This window comes from Gossypium raimondii, chromosome 10 (assembly GCF_025698545.1).
Source record: "Gossypium raimondii isolate GPD5lz chromosome 10, ASM2569854v1, whole genome shotgun sequence".
NCBI classification, from domain to species: domain Eukaryota; kingdom Viridiplantae; phylum Streptophyta; class Magnoliopsida; order Malvales; family Malvaceae; genus Gossypium; species Gossypium raimondii.
Genome location: NC_068574.1, coordinates 38,150,345 through 38,166,001, shown reverse-complemented (window position 1 = coordinate 38,166,001; position 15,657 = coordinate 38,150,345). Strand labels below are relative to the sequence as shown.

The following is a 15,657-nucleotide window of genomic DNA, read 5'->3' as shown; positions in this document are numbered from 1 at the left end:
TGTATGTTTTTGGATGGAAAATGATTAGGAGACGGTTTCTAATTTGTTAGAAGTGTAAAAATGAAACAAAAATAGTTAGATAATGTTATAATAAATTTTAGCCAAAGTGAAGGGGAGGAAGAAAACATTGGTCACTTTGTTTAAAATTATGTCAAATGATAGCTTGTGAAGCAGTGAGCATTCCTGTGAAAACGGAATAAAAAATGGTTAACTGAGTCAAATGATAATTATTCCGTCTTAAATGTTGGAATGCTGCTTCTTTTTAATATAATTTTTATATGTTTAAATCGATTGTCATGTTGGAATACTGCTTCTTTTGAATTGATTATTTATATGTTTAAATCAATTGTTACATAATACTTCTAATTTTAACTTGACTCTCCTAAAATTAATATTCTGGCTCCGCCACTAATTCTTTCATCATCAATTGAAACACCCCTCTCACCTTTAATACTCAGTACTTTATTCACTTGCCTCTTATGAATTGTAGTCAAATGAAAAATATAAATATATTTTTATCCCCATACCTTAACCACTTCAATCTAAATCTTTGATATCATTACTTCTCTTCTCTTCTCTTTGCCATAACTTTTCAACCTATTTTATAAATTCCTCCACTTTTTGACAGCATAATGCATCCCCCAGTTTATCTTGACAAACAACAATTTGTTGCATTAATTCCACAATCATTAGTCTATTATTAGGAAAAGCTTTCCTACTCCATCTTCATAACAAAATCTAACATCTTCTAAGTTTAAACATCAATTAACCAGACTGAGTAAAAAAAAATCACCTATTATTTTATAGGTTTTGTTCAATCACTAAAAAGGTATGGTTTTCTTTATTATTTGATATGTTTAGTTTTTACTATTAATTGATTTTTGATACTTTTATTATTATTTGATTTTAATATACTTGCACAATTCTGAATCTTCTTACTAGTGTTTTAAAATATTATGTCTATCAGATTAAATAAATGTTGTTAACATTCATAAGTTAGAAACCTCATTAAAAAAAGAATTATTTATTTATTTTCTTTTGGCTTTTGTTAGACATTATTAGCTTGATTATTAAAAATAAATTTTTTATTTTATTAAAAAATAAAATGGTAGGTAATTAATTAATTAATTTTATATGTTTATATTTTTCACTAATGGCCACTTCTCACTTTGTATTTTATTACTTTTAAAATATTATTTTAATTACTTTAATTAATTTATTGAAATTAATCAAATTTTATTATAAATTAAATTAACACTCATTGAATGAATTTAAAATAAATATACAACCCACGTATAATTAAAAACAATTTTATTATTTCAATTAAAATCATATTTAATTGGTTTTGAAAATTTTAATTCACAAGTAAAATTAAGAAACTTGCATATCTTTAATTGATTGAAATAATAATCAAAATATATCAAGCTTAGGTTTTGAAAATATTTCTTTAATTCACAACCATATCCTTATTGAATAAACAATCCAACATTAATATAATACAAATAACAGTTTGATTCGGCATTCCACAAACACAACTATATACTAATTGTTATATGTGGCGCCTTTTCTTTTCCCAAGATGACCATTCGGATCGGATCGTAATAATAAACCCAAATCAAATCGGCACCCAAACGACGACAATATTTATTCTCTGTTTTTTTTTTCCTTCAAACAAATTCCTTGTTAATTTCGTTGGTTAACTTTTGGTTTCTCTTATTCTCACTCCCCAAACAGGAAAAGAAATTGATGAAATTAAGGGGAAATGTAAAATCTGTATCCCAAATCAGTTCTATTGTTAGAAGTACTAATAAATTATGAACATATTGATGGACATTGTTGTAATTTCACAGAAAAGTAGTGACGTGTACGTTGAACAGAAATAGCTCAACGCACCCCGTTAGATCTAACTACTTTTTTTTCTTTTACATCTAAACCGGCACAAACGGCGGAACTAACGACGCCGGCTCATAACAAAACGGAGCCGCCGGATGCTTCCACATTTTAGGATCAAGCTTTTCAGGCTCCTTAGTCTGGCTTTGTCGCAGCTGCTCTTGACGCGATGGATCTTCCCGTTTCTCAGCTATCCTCCGATCGATCGAGGGAGGCGAAGGAACTAGAGGTGATAAGAGAGGGATCGCAACGTTCCAGCTAGAAACTGGACTAATCTGTAAGGAAGCCGGTGCACGCCGTTGAAGTCGACTGGGCTGCCGCTGATTACCGCCGTTGATGGCGGAGGTTTTCCTCGATGTAGTCGACATGGATGAGAGGTGAAATCTGACGGTTTTGGTGATTTATTTAGTATGTGAGTGAGAAAATTAGTTTTTTTGTTTTCTAAGAGCAAAAAAGATGAGAGTTTCTGTTGCGAGTAGGGAGTTTATATAGGGAGGAGGGGAACCGTTGTCTAGCGCACGTGAAAAGGTTGGCTTAGCTTAGCTGTCAGTTAACATATGAGCTTGGCTTTTTACAGCCACACCAGATTTGTTCATTTTTTTGACCTTGACCTTCCTTTGTTTTTTTTTTTTTTAAGCTTTGGGAAATTTGTTGGTTTTTCTTTTCCTTTTTTTGACCGAATATTGCTTTATTGGTTTGATTTTTCTTTAACATACCCTTTCTAGTTTCCACTGATTATAGTTTTTTATAATGTGACATTTGTTATCTATATTTTAGTATTTAGTGTTAAAATGATAGGAATTATTATTAGTCAAAAAATTGCCACGTAGACATATAACATTATGAAAAAAATTAAAATAAAACAAAAATTAATTAAATTAAATTAAATAACTTATATAAGCAACACATCGTTTCTCCATTTAGATCATCTTCTCCAAACAAAACTTGCATTTCAAATTCTATTTTAGTTTATTTTAAATAATATTTTTATTATATTTTCATGTAAGCTTAATATTTATTTATTTTTATTAACTATATTTTTTATTGAACTTTTATTTAGTTTTTCACGTAATGCTATATTATCTTTATGAACTTGATGATTTGAAAAAAAATTTAGATATTAAATTTTCATTGATTGATTTAGCAATTCACTAACGATATTAACACCGGTACCATAATAAAACATATATTGATAAACATTGGATATTTTCAAAGGTACCATAATAAAATAAATATTGGACATTTTATGAAAGAACAAGTACAATAATAAAACACACATTGATAGCTCAAAACCATATTAGATATTTTTAAAGTACAAGTATCACATTAGACATTCTATGAAAGTACAAGTACCAAATGTGATATTATCCCTAGTTTTTTTTAAATAAGATTTGAATTAATATATATGGTATTATAATTTAAAAATATATATAATTAATTAACTATACTAATAATTTCAATTAGAATCAATCATTATAAAAACTAAATTGAAGAAATTAACTCAACTCAAACTAACTAATTAAACTCAATTAATCAGTTCACACATAATTTTTATAAGGTAAAAATTGAACTTAAATACTTAAAGTTTTTGTAACATCCCGCACCTACCCCAGTATATGGTATGAGTGGGAGGTGTTACCGGAGCATAAACGTAACAAAATCTCGAAGGTATTTAACATTTTGAACTTCAAACATTTTTATACCATAAAACTAAATTTAAAACTATTTGAGGGCTTTGAAAGTACTTTAAAGTTATTTAGGACTCGAATAAAAGCACAAGCGAATTAAAAATCAATTAAAAAACTCTTTAAGATATATCCAAATAATTTCTTACCATTCAACAAATCTCATAACCTTATAAAACAATATCAAACCCATTTTGACTAAAAAATACACGTCATAATCATTTTTAAACTAAGTACCGAAACCAAGCTCAATTTATAATACAATAAGGGTTTCAAAAAATACAAATCAAATTTACAAATACAATTTCCAAATTATGTCTTTGTATACATGTTCAAACACAAGTAGAACCCAATTAAATGAACTACAACCTTAAGTTCAAATGGCGATGCGATGTTCCCAAGCTAAAGTCACACTTTTCTCATCAAATCCAGAACCTACTAATACATGTATGGATGTGGTGAAATTTATTAAATTTCATTCACCGAAGCTATCAATTTTCAAATTTGGAAAATCATTCAACTTGCGACGACCCTTTAGATGAGATCTAGACATTTTTGGGTTAATACGTCTTCATAATGTTTAAAGATCTAGCTCTTAGTTTTGAAACACACCTTGAACCACTCGATTTTGAGTTCGGAAGTTCAAGTTATTACTGCTTTAGTGAAGACTGCGCGAGCAAAAATTTTTGGACAGGATTATTACATAAATTATGAGTTTCAGGCTTTTAATTCGAGTTTAAATCATATTGTGTCCGATTTTTAGGTTTAATTTTTATCATATTTGAACCCAATATTTTATTTATTAAGTTTTATTATTTTATTATATATTTATTCCGAATTTTGGATAATTTTAAGTATTTTAAATTTATTTAGGAGTTTGTCAACAAGAAAGTTTAATTTAAAACTACTTGTTATTTAGATTATCTAGAGTTTTAGTATACTTGATGTTTTATTTAGAAGTACTTAACTAGCCTATATAAAGACCTCTTCATTATACACAATTCAATAATTAATTCAACAACTTCTCTCTTTGAGTTAATAAAATTCTCTTTGAGTTTTTCTTTTCAAAAATTTCTCTTGTGTTTCTTTTAGAAGAGTTTTAACAATCTTTTCAGATTGTGGGAATCATCTTCAAATTTTTTCTTGCCAAATTTTCTTTCTTGGAGGGGAAAATAGAGTCGTTTGAATGGGGTTGTGGATCCATTTGGTTTCTAAGGATCGTTAGGACTTCTACACGTAACTTTCCATCTTTTCCATCTATCTTGTTTCATTTCTTTGGTATTATGTTTTGTTCTTGTTTCATTGTTTCTAATCTTTAATTTATTTAATTGTTATTTTTTTTATCTTAATTATTTATTTTATTTACTTTTTTTTAATTTTAAGATCTGACTTGGATTTGTTTGTGTTTCGGGTTGTGTCAAATTCCATGTTTTCCCTTCATTTGTCTAGAGCTCTAAGCTAAATCCGCAACTTGGACAAACTCAAAGAGAGAAGTTGTTGAATGAATTGTTGACTTGTGTACAATAAAGAGGCCTTTATATAAGCTAGCTAAGTGCATCTAAATAAAACTCTCAAGTATACTGAAACTCTAGTTAATCTAAATAACAAGTAGTTTTAAACTAAACTTTCTTGTAACAGCCTGTTTTTAGTGGTGTCGGAAACAGTGGTTTCGGGACCATGAATTCGACAAGTGAGTCGGTATTTTATTATTTATTTGGTGTCTATAGGGTTATATTAAGGTCGTATTAAATTTTCGTTAAGAAATTTTAATGACTAAATGCTTAATTTAGAAAAAAAAGGGTTAAATCGTGAAAGGTACAAAATTTTGTTTCTATTAGAAAAAGGGAAAAATGATCATGAAAACATAAACTAAAGGATTTAGTTAGCAATAATACCATATTTTTAATCACTAGATGTTTTTGGATTTGGTTTTGTTGTAATTTTAATGTTTTGAAAAGGTTAATTAGGTAATTAAGAAAATGATAACTTTAAAACAAAAGAAAGAAAAATAAAACCATCATCTTCAACCTTTATTTTTCTTCCAAAATTGAAACACCATATCAAAAATAGGAGGAGCTAGGTTCGGCCAATTCAATTCTTTAATGCATGGTATGTGTTTGAGCTGAACCTCATTTTTAGTGATTTTTATGTTTTTAAACTCGTTTTAGCTTAATCTAGCTTACCGAGGGGTCAATTTGCAAAACTGTTAAAAGTTTAGGGACTTTCCATGATTGAGTTGGAATGTGTTTTGAATTTAATTGATAGATTATTAAGCTTGATTGTTAAGTGATTTTTGATGATTTTGTGTTTAAGGACTTATTTGAGAAATTAGTAAAATTCATTGATAATGTTGTGAAATGGTGGAAACTTGGGCTATTTGTAAACCTAATGAAAACTGGCTAGCATGTTTTTTACTTAAAAATGGTGAATTTGTAAGTTTCAGGTTTAGGAATTAAACTGCACAAAAGTTAAAATGTTAGGGGTAATTTCGTAAATTCACATTTAAATGGGTTATAAGCAAGGATTATTGATTTTTAGCTATTTGGATTATTTAATTGAATGAAATTATTATTTAGATCAAGAAAAGAATCAACCTGACTTGAATCAGGGGAAAGCGATTGTCTTGATTAGTTTTTGACTTTGTTGTAACAACCGTGGTGATTGAGGTAAGTTCGTATGAGTTAATAACTTATTAACTATTGTTTGGATTGAACATTAGTTAATGTTATATTAGATATAACTTAATTCGGTAATATTACAGTGTTTTGGATACTTGACGGTATAATAGTCTTGTTTGAATCTTGAGAATGCTTAGGATATAAATGACATGTCATTATGGATTATATGGTTTCGAGTGCTGGTCCTAGATGTCCTACCAATGGCTGAGGTCTTGCATTTGTTACGGATTCTCCACAGCTCGTGTGAACAGCATTGTGTAGCTAACATCCCAACCCATAGCTCATGTAAGCAAGCCCATTTCACAGTTCGTTTGAGCATTATTGAAAAGGTTACGATTACATGAAAAGGCACACTTTGTGTGAGCATTCCCGAGTATCCGATGTTATTCTAAGTGGTTCAACGGGTAAGTAAATGTTAATGGAAAGGCATGTATAAAAACTTATTGTTGCTAATGATCGTATGAAATGGAAAGATGGATATGTGTAAATTAAATGAAAAGGAAGAGAATCTATCATGTGATGAAGGATAAATGTATGGAATTCATTTCATAATATATATTATATTTCATAGATGTTATATTTTCATGTTATTTACTAACTATGTGGATTGTGATGAATAGGAAATATAATGTCTAAATGAATTAATGAGCATGATTGAATGATTTGTCATTTTGTATTCAGTAAGTTTGATTTTTTTTTCTTATATGATCTTACTAAGCATAAGTTGCTTACGTAGTTGTTTTTCCTCTGTTTTGTAGATCATCAGAAGCTTGATTGGTTGGAATCTTGTCGGAGCCCTATCACACTATCTGTCGACCATTTTGGCAGTTTTGGTTATTTTGTCTATAACCTAAATAATTATTTAAAAATTATTTAAATAATTTTATATTAATATATTTGTAACCTCCCCAACCCGACCTAGACGGTAGACCCGAATTTCGAAGATGACATTAACCATCGAAGTGGCTCGATCTTTATTAAAATCAATTTTCCTTTTAAAACTCAAGTTTATATAGGTGATTTAAAAATATTCTAGTTTAACTTATTAGGAATAGCAGCGGAATTAAAATATAAGTCTTTTTATTTAATAAAACAATTCGATTTAATCAAATATTAACAAATAATAACCTAAATTTTATAACCTATACTAAATGAAATGCATCTAACAATTAACTTAAAACTAAATCCCAAACCACAGTTCATAATAAAAGAAAACGGAAAATAATTCAACATCCTAAGTAATTAAAAATAACAACATGAACGAAAATAAAGATGGAGCAAAAGCAGAGACCTTCCGAGTGTCGTGTTTGCGTCATAGCTTGAAGGATTATCTGTAAGATGAAAATTAGGGGGGAGTGAGCTATGGAAGCTCAATGTGAGTCCCTTTACAATAAACCAAATCATATTGTTATACTTTTAAACATTAAATAACACCATACGTCATTATCAAGAATCAATCAATTATAATTATCTGTCAATTTCAAATATGGTAATTTAGTGTTGCTACTTTAGTCAAGCAATAATAATATTCTCAAATATAGACAATCAACTGAATCAATTTCAAAGTTTTTCCTATTGTTCATGAAAGATATATGCACATAAATCAGATCAATCATTTCATCAAGTAAATTCAGTCATGGATGCATAAATTGTCAAATATGCCATACACAAATCAGTTGTCCTACCCCCAACCACTAGCGCTCCAAAATTGGGAGTTCCCCAGAACTCCCTCCACCATCACTCCAATATTGTGGACTTAATACCACATTCAGATTCGGGTAATTGCAAATAAAAGTTGTCGATAACTGTGGAAACACGACCATTTCGCAAATAAGAGCTGTTAGAAAGATTGTGAGAGCACAGTGAAAACATCGTAGTTAGAAGCTGCTGTAACTGTGGGTACACATCGGGACCGTCGCAGTTGGAATCTGCTATAACTGTGAGTACACATTGAACGATTAAATGCAGATAAACTGCCGGTTCTTCCTCTGATCATATCAACCTAACCCGTGCAAATGCAATATAAATACATTCCAAGACATTCAATCAATATATCGTTTACTGTTTATCTCATAATCAATCAATGACAATTATGAATAAATTAGACATCCAATTTTGTCAACAATTTAGGCATTCAGATCATTCAATTGGGTATTCATAAAATACATGTAACATTATTCACTATTTAGGCAATCAATCAAGAGTAATCCAATCAATAAATTTAATCATCCATATCTCATTGTTCTATTCCTAGTCCAGGACCTAATTGCATAATCTAGTTTTATAAATGCCATTAAAAACCTAATCATGGACTAATTTGAATAAAATAATAAAAGTTAAGACAAAACTAAAATTTTTGAGTTTCAAGGGCCATACGGTTGTATGACCGGACTGTGTGTGACACCCGAGGCCGTATGCAAAGCGGAGATACGAGGGAATACTAAGGGACATGGCTGTGTGAGAGGCCATGTGATCTACATGGGCTAGCCACACACCCGTGTGGTAGGTCGTGTGCGACTTGGCAGTTTCAAAATTTGACTTGATTTTTCGTGAAAGAACACACACCTGGCTTTCGAGATCTCGTACGGTGGTTCTCACGTCCAAGTATGATCCAGATTACCAACATGAGACTTTTGATTGACAAAATGCAAGAATTAATTACGGATTTCAAGATTTGAGAGGGGCTTCGACAAGATCGTAAAAGATTCATAACGGATGAAAGATCTAATGAAAACTATGATTTTCCAGAATCATTGAGATCTAGCTATTGGGAATGGGAAATCTTACCGGTCTTGATAGAAATTTAGAAATTATGGCACAAAATTCAACGATTGATGATAAACGATTCAATTGGGACTTGATTGCAAAGTTAAGTTTCAAAAACTAAATTTTCAGCAAGAACTTTGAGAGAATTTTTTAAAAGAGGGCTTGTAAAGAAAATTGAGAATAAATAAGAAGAATGGGTGTTTCAATTTGGGTTGAAATCAAATAAGAAATCCTAGTTGTGCTAGGAAGTGGTTTATTAATGGAACTTTGTAAAGAATAAGGTTTGTATCACTTAACCCTTTTTGGCCGAAATGAAGGAAAAAATAAAGAAAAGGAAGGGAAACCAATGTGACTTGAACCTAAGATCAAAGGAATGAAAAGGAAAAGGCTTAGCTATTAGACTAATGCCCATTTTATGGTCATATTTTACCACAAATAATACATAAGCTATATTAACCTTGGTTCCTTAAGTACAAAAAAATAAAAGGGAAAAGTGAAAAAGGTGGGATTTAAACCTTGGTTCTTCTAGGAATTTTATTAAACTCTTAACCACTAATGTTAAGATCTAATTAATATAAAATTTAAAATTCTAACCACTTAATTTTAGTGGTGTTACAATATTAATGATTTAAATAATATATTAATTATAGGAAAGTTAATATATTATTTAAAATAATTTTATAAATAATTAAAATATTAAAGATTCACCATTTATCGCAATATAATTTTTGTGCCTTATTATATGATATGATATGAGTCAATTGAATCGAATCAAACATTATAGAACACAATATAATAATAACCCGAATATATTTGAATCCAATTTAAAATCTACACATAAGTTACTAGTCAAACATGAGATATTAAAATTTGAAAGCTTCACTCTTTGCCAAAGTCTCATTTGGCCAATATATAAGAATTTTAAATTCTTATTTCTAGTGAATAAAAGGGTTTAATATATGGTTTGATATTATATTTTTTAAATATGGTAATTGTGCTTAATTCAAGTTTTAGAATTGATTTGATGAAAGAAATTGATAATATTATTAGGATTGAATTTTCATGATTTATTAATAGAATAAATTTAGTGTTAATTATGATTTGTTTAATTTTGTGTTTAATTTGTTAAATGCAATCTAATGACTTTTTCTTTAAAATTTTAAGTTAATTTAATGAAAATTATTTGTTATTAACTAATTATGAATTTTCATTAAATCAACCTTAAAATGTATTTTTAGGTATAAATTACAAATAAGGGAGGGGGGATAACAACCACACAGTTTGCACCCTAGTATTTGGGCTTAATCACTCTTCCGTTATGCTATTGGCTTTAAAATATAAATTAAACACTAAAATATTAATATCATTATCTTTGAGTATCAAAATATATGATTTTATAAAATACAAGTATCACATTAAACAAAAAAATATAAGTATTATATATATCAAAATAGATTGTAACCATCTTTTACCTAAAATTTGAATGGCACCAGTTGTTTATTATTCAAAAAAAAAAATTGAATATCAAATGATATATTAAGAAAGGGTTTCAAAATTGGACCAATGGTCAAACCGGTCAAGCTACTAGTTTGTTGGTCTAATCGATTCGATTAAATTAAATAAATTATAAAAAATCATAAAATATATAAAATATATATCTAAAAAAATAAAAAATCTGTTTAGTTAATTTTCAATATGATTCAATCAGATCATATCTGTTCACAGCTCAACTAATCTAAAGTACTTCTCAAGATCAATACTCTAGCTGGTTCCGGTTTGGTTAAGATAACTATGATATTAAGCCTTTATAAATGGTAAAAGAGTAATAAAGCTAAAATTCAAACCCAAAAGTAGGGAACTACTAAAATAGTAATAGTGTCGTGAAGAGTCGGATCTTGATTCATTTCTTCCTTAAATTCTATTACTTTCTCCTTTTAATTTCTTTGTAATTTATGAATAATTAACCTATCAAGATCCCGACCACAAAGCCAACCCCCCCCCCCTCCACCCCCCCTCCCCCGAAAGAAAAAATCCCTTTCTTACTTTCTTCTTGGGAGAAACTAAACCCTGAAATCTGCTCTCTTAACACTGTTTTTCGCTCGAAACAGTGTGAGAACCCTGAAATTCGCTGTATTTGTCTTTTTGCTTGGAACCAAGTGGTAAGAAGATAAAGGGGGAAAAACCAATGGGTTTTGCTTCATTTGCCGGACGAGTTTTCTTTGCTTCTATTTTCATCCTCTCCGCTTGGCAAATGTAATCACTCTTTCTTTCTTGTTTTGGATCTCTTTATTCTATTTGTTGGGTTGTTTAAGAAATATGTTTATTATTCAGATCTGTTCCTTAAAAAAAAGTGCCAAGTTTGTTAGTTTTTGGGTACTGTTGCATTATTTTCCTTAATTTGTAACTCTTGTTAGTGATGAATTTGGTTGAGGATCTGGGTCGCTTTTCAAGATTTTAAATTTGGGGAGTTTGGAGTCAATGTGAGATTTTTTCTTTAAAAAAAAGTGTGTTTACACTTAATAGGTTAAATGTTATTAGTTGCCGTGATATAGAAATAGTATGAAAAACCTTTATTTTTTTTCTTTATTTTCTGTTGAATAGACATAATATTTCCAAATACAGAACTGGATGGTTAGTTTTAGTGGATAAGGTAGCATCATTTAAGTACTTCCGGACAATATTTTTGTGTAGGCAATGCCATATTCTGAGAAGAAGATGAATTCGGGTATCATGAAGTGGTAATAGATATGAGGCGATAGATTTTTGTCATTTGTTTAATCAAGCAGTTGATTCAATAACCAAAACCCTGAATTTCTCAATGCTTTGCCGAAATTCCATTGTCACAAATCTGATTTTGATGTTGTAATTTCAGTAACTGCCCCTGTACTGAGTCTAACTGCCGTTGCTATATAGTTGCTGAGTCTTTTCTCGTACGATTATAATTTGTATTAGTAGATAGACTGTGTAAAGAGCTTGGCTAGCACCCGTGTTTTAAACACTAAAGATATTTTAGTAGATGTTCAACATGTTGGCAGGTTCAATGAATTTGGGGTTGATGGCGGGCCTGCAGCAAAGGAGTTGATACCAAAGCTTGATCTTGCTAAGAAACATATATCATCTCAACTCCATGTAAATTTGCCAGATATCGAAGTAAGAAATTTATTTTGTATTTGTTGTAATGAATTTCTTTATTATTTTGTTATATTAAGTTTGTGTTAGTATTGTTTGCTCGAGTCGTACTTTTGTTTTCTTAAAAGGAGACTTTTTCACACAGGTTAGACAATTAGTTGCAACTGCCATCGTTTTGAAAGGACTAGGTGCTATTCTGTTTGTATTTGGCCATGGATTCGGAGCCTTACTCCTGGTTAGAATTTCATTTCATTCTGATTATTATTTCAATTACATTTGGACTAAAAAGAAAGTTTGATACTGCAGCTAAGAGTTTCTTCTGATTCTACTTTTATGTCTCATTTAATTGTCTTTTTCTTTTGTCATAGTTTGTCTACTTGTTGGTTAGCACACCACTTCTCTATGACTTCTACAACTATCGTCCCAATGAACCCCAATACTCTGTTCTGCTTGGTGATTTCTTGCAGGTATTTAGAAATGCATACATACCTATTGTGTTGTTCCTAGGGATTGCAATGTCTGAACTTCATTGATCTTTCTCTTTTAATCAATTGCAGTGTGTTGCGCAATGTGGTGCATTAATTTTCTTTGTGGGGATGAAGAACTCGATGCCAAAGAGGCAACTAAGGAGGAAGTCCCCGAAGCAAAAAGCTACTTAGATGTAATCAAAGAAGTAAAATTTTGGCAATCTCCAGTAAAACTTTGCAGGTCTATCTGATTGGATCCTTTCTCGATTTCTAGTTTTTATCTGTTCTTTATTAACTGAAGCATTTGTACTATTGAATCGGTTGCCCCTTCTCTATTTTCCATGACAATTTGATTGTGTTCAAAAAAAATTGAGGGGTTTAAATCAAAAACATCTATTTCCTTGTTTGGAATATTAATATTTGATGCAACCATTTATGTATTCAGTAATGGAGCTAGAAATTGCTTATGATATGATCAAAATTCACGAGATATAGGTTGGATTTATATTACATTTCAGTGTTAGGATCACAAGCTTTGCTTTTTATTGCAATTCAAATAATTGCATCCCTCTATTATCTTTATATATGTTGTTGTTCCACTTGGAGTCATGAATTTGTATTTGGAGTGGATGTTTTGAGGATTTAAAAATGGTTCAACCTCAATCAGCCGGTAAAATCTCTGAAAGCCCCTGAATGAGTCAGATTTCATTTTATTCCTTTTACTAAAAAATGTAGGCAAATTAATCTTTGTACGTTAGAGACTAATAAAATAACCAGATAGTGACATGTGGCATTCCATATGTATCTTTGGTTGATGTATATAGACTAGTTTTTAACCGTAAAATTGGATTCAGTTTTTATTTTTAACAAATGGACTAGTTTGTTTTTTTTATTTATTTAACATACAATGATTTGTTGAGCATAGGAGTCAAAATATAATCCGACTTTCAATTCAGGGGTTTTCATGATATTTTTACCCAATCAGCCTTTACTTTTTGGATGGCATATGAAAAACCAACTTTCGCACGCCTTGCTTGAGATTCTTTGCCTTTCTCGAGGGCATGCAACCCAGACTTGAATGATAGTTTGGATCAGTTGTTTAGGCAGGAAAAATATTTTTTGCTGAAGAATGGAGACTGTTGAAGTTGTAATCGACTTGCCCAAGAGAGATGTTTGCACACAACACTTGAGATTCTCTAATTTGTAAGTTGTAAACCTGACATTGTGTAGAAAGTAAGTGGAATGGAGTTTTAATTCCCTCACAAAATTCATCTTACCATTTTATTTTGTTCGGTCAAAATGTAATTTTTATTAAAAAAGGACAATAATCAATAAATAGAAAGCAAGCCTTAATGGCTTATCTACATTCCATGTCTCAATAGCCTTAATTTCACCCTCGAATTCACAGATGTTTGGAGATTAGGCTCCAAACCGAAACCACAAACATATGATACTCGAAAAAAAATTCCAAAACTAAGGATTTTGAGCTTCCCTTCTCTAAAGTCGGCATTCCCCAATTTTTGATCTCAAATTTTATTTTATTTGAACAAACAATTATAATTTCTATCAAATATAAATAAAAAACCCAAAAAGACTTTAAATTTATTTTACGCGGAATAAAATTGCATAATATATATTTTACTAAATTTCAAATGAGCTTCTCTAAGCTGAAAAGTATATATAATTGCGTAGGTTGCCGCTAGAGATGACAAGGGGAAAGGTGGGGTGGTTTTTTTTACCCTTCTGACTTTCACCTCATATATCTTCAATAAAATTCAATCTAGATCTGACATTAAATATAATTTATTTACCTTGAATCTAATACAAAAAATCGCTCGACTTCGATCTAGCCTGATATATCATCGTTTTTATTTTTATTATTTTTAATGATACTATTAATTGTTTTCTAAGTATAACTATGCTAGAGCAAGTATTAAGATAAATTTTATTATCATATATTTTAAACTAATATTATGTATAAGGATATTTTGTTAACTATCTCAAAATCTAATCCCAATCCAATTCAACTAGTTGAAGAATTAATTCACTCTGAAATTTAATTTCAGAAAATTCTTTTTACCCTATTGAATCGGATTAGATCAAAACCCATTATGTTTGAACCTTTTGTTACCTCCATATTTATAGAAAGAGCATATGAAAAAGTTAACTTGTTTCAAAGTCTCAAAACAATCAAATCACAAGTCCCTAACACATGAGCCTCCTTGGTCAGCCACACTAGGCCACATGAGCCTCCTTGTGCGATGGCAATTTTGCTTTCATGGTCCAGTCTTTCCTCTCTTGAATTGGATAAAAAACATCAAACTTAAACACTAATTAGAGGCTCAAATTAATTAAAATTAATTTTTCATTAATTAGTATTTTACATAATCTGATTCTTATGCTGTTAAAATAAAAACAACTTTTATCATATTAGAATATATACATGTAAAATTATAATTATAAATTGTTTGAACTCCAAAATAAATAATAATGATGATATTTTAATTTAATTATTTATTTTGAATTTAATTATTTAATTTCTTCGCCCAATAAAAACAATACAGATTAATTAAATTATTTTTAGATATCTTCCCAAAATGAGAAAATGCAATTACTTTAATAAGTAATTTTCACAATCTATTTCTCATATCTATTTATCCATTAGTTCATAATTTGACATGCATACTGTTTAATGCTAGTATGATCAAACAAAGGGATTGCTTGAACTTATATAATGTGGGTTGCAATAAAATGTAATTTAGCTTTTCATTTATTAATTACTTTGATATTAAATCATGAATTAAATCAAAAAATTATCGTGATTGAAATTGAAATTATATATAATTACAAAAGCGATATTTGGAAAGCTTTTGTCTAATAAGCTCTTCATTTGTGTATTACCCTTATAGGATACCTATGATCACTTAAGTCTATTGTTAATTCGATATCCTAAGCTTTTGATATAACAACATTTAAGATAAATTTATAGATTATATTTCCTAAGTCATTCGGTGAAAAAATGGTTGAAAATTTTATCAAACA

General features: G+C 29.6%; 2 protein-coding genes across 2 annotated transcripts; one reads left to right on the top strand and one right to left on the bottom strand.

Moving 5' to 3' along the window:
* Positions 1-1,763: 1,763 nt before the first annotated feature.
* LOC105778607 (uncharacterized protein At4g14450, chloroplastic) lies at positions 1,764-2,358 on the bottom strand. Its single transcript, XM_012602338.2, has one exon. It carries the CDS (start codon positions 2,256-2,258, stop codon positions 1,929-1,931), a length of 330 nt encoding a protein of 109 aa, XP_012457792.1. The 5' UTR covers positions 2,259-2,358; the 3' UTR covers positions 1,764-1,928.
* An 8,647-nt stretch (positions 2,359-11,005) lies between these two features.
* LOC105777957 (hypothetical protein) lies at positions 11,006-13,082 on the top strand. Its single transcript, XM_012601493.2, has 5 exons — positions 11,006-11,272; positions 12,055-12,169; positions 12,294-12,383; positions 12,517-12,615; positions 12,706-13,082. Exons 1-5 carry the CDS (start codon positions 11,205-11,207, stop codon positions 12,805-12,807), a joined length of 474 nt encoding a protein of 157 aa, XP_012456947.1. The 5' UTR covers positions 11,006-11,204; the 3' UTR covers positions 12,808-13,082.
* Positions 13,083-15,657: the final 2,575 nt, after the last annotated feature.

Excerpts from the sequence above, each read along its gene's own strand:
- LOC105777957 (XM_012601493.2), top strand. The coding sequence starts at position 11,205 with ATGGGTTTTGCTTCATTTGCCGGACGAGTTTTCTTTGCTTCTATTTTC. Across the intron at positions 11,273-12,054 it reads ATCCTCTCCGCTTGGCAAAT|GTTCAATGAATTTGGGGTTG; the intron begins GTAATCACTCTT and ends ACATGTTGGCAG. Across the intron at positions 12,384-12,516 it reads GATTCGGAGCCTTACTCCTG|TTTGTCTACTTGTTGGTTAG; the intron begins GTTAGAATTTCA and ends CTTTTGTCATAG.
- LOC105778607 (XM_012602338.2), bottom strand. The coding sequence starts at position 2,258 with ATGTCGACTACATCGAGGAAAACCTCCGCCATCAACGGCGGTAATCAG.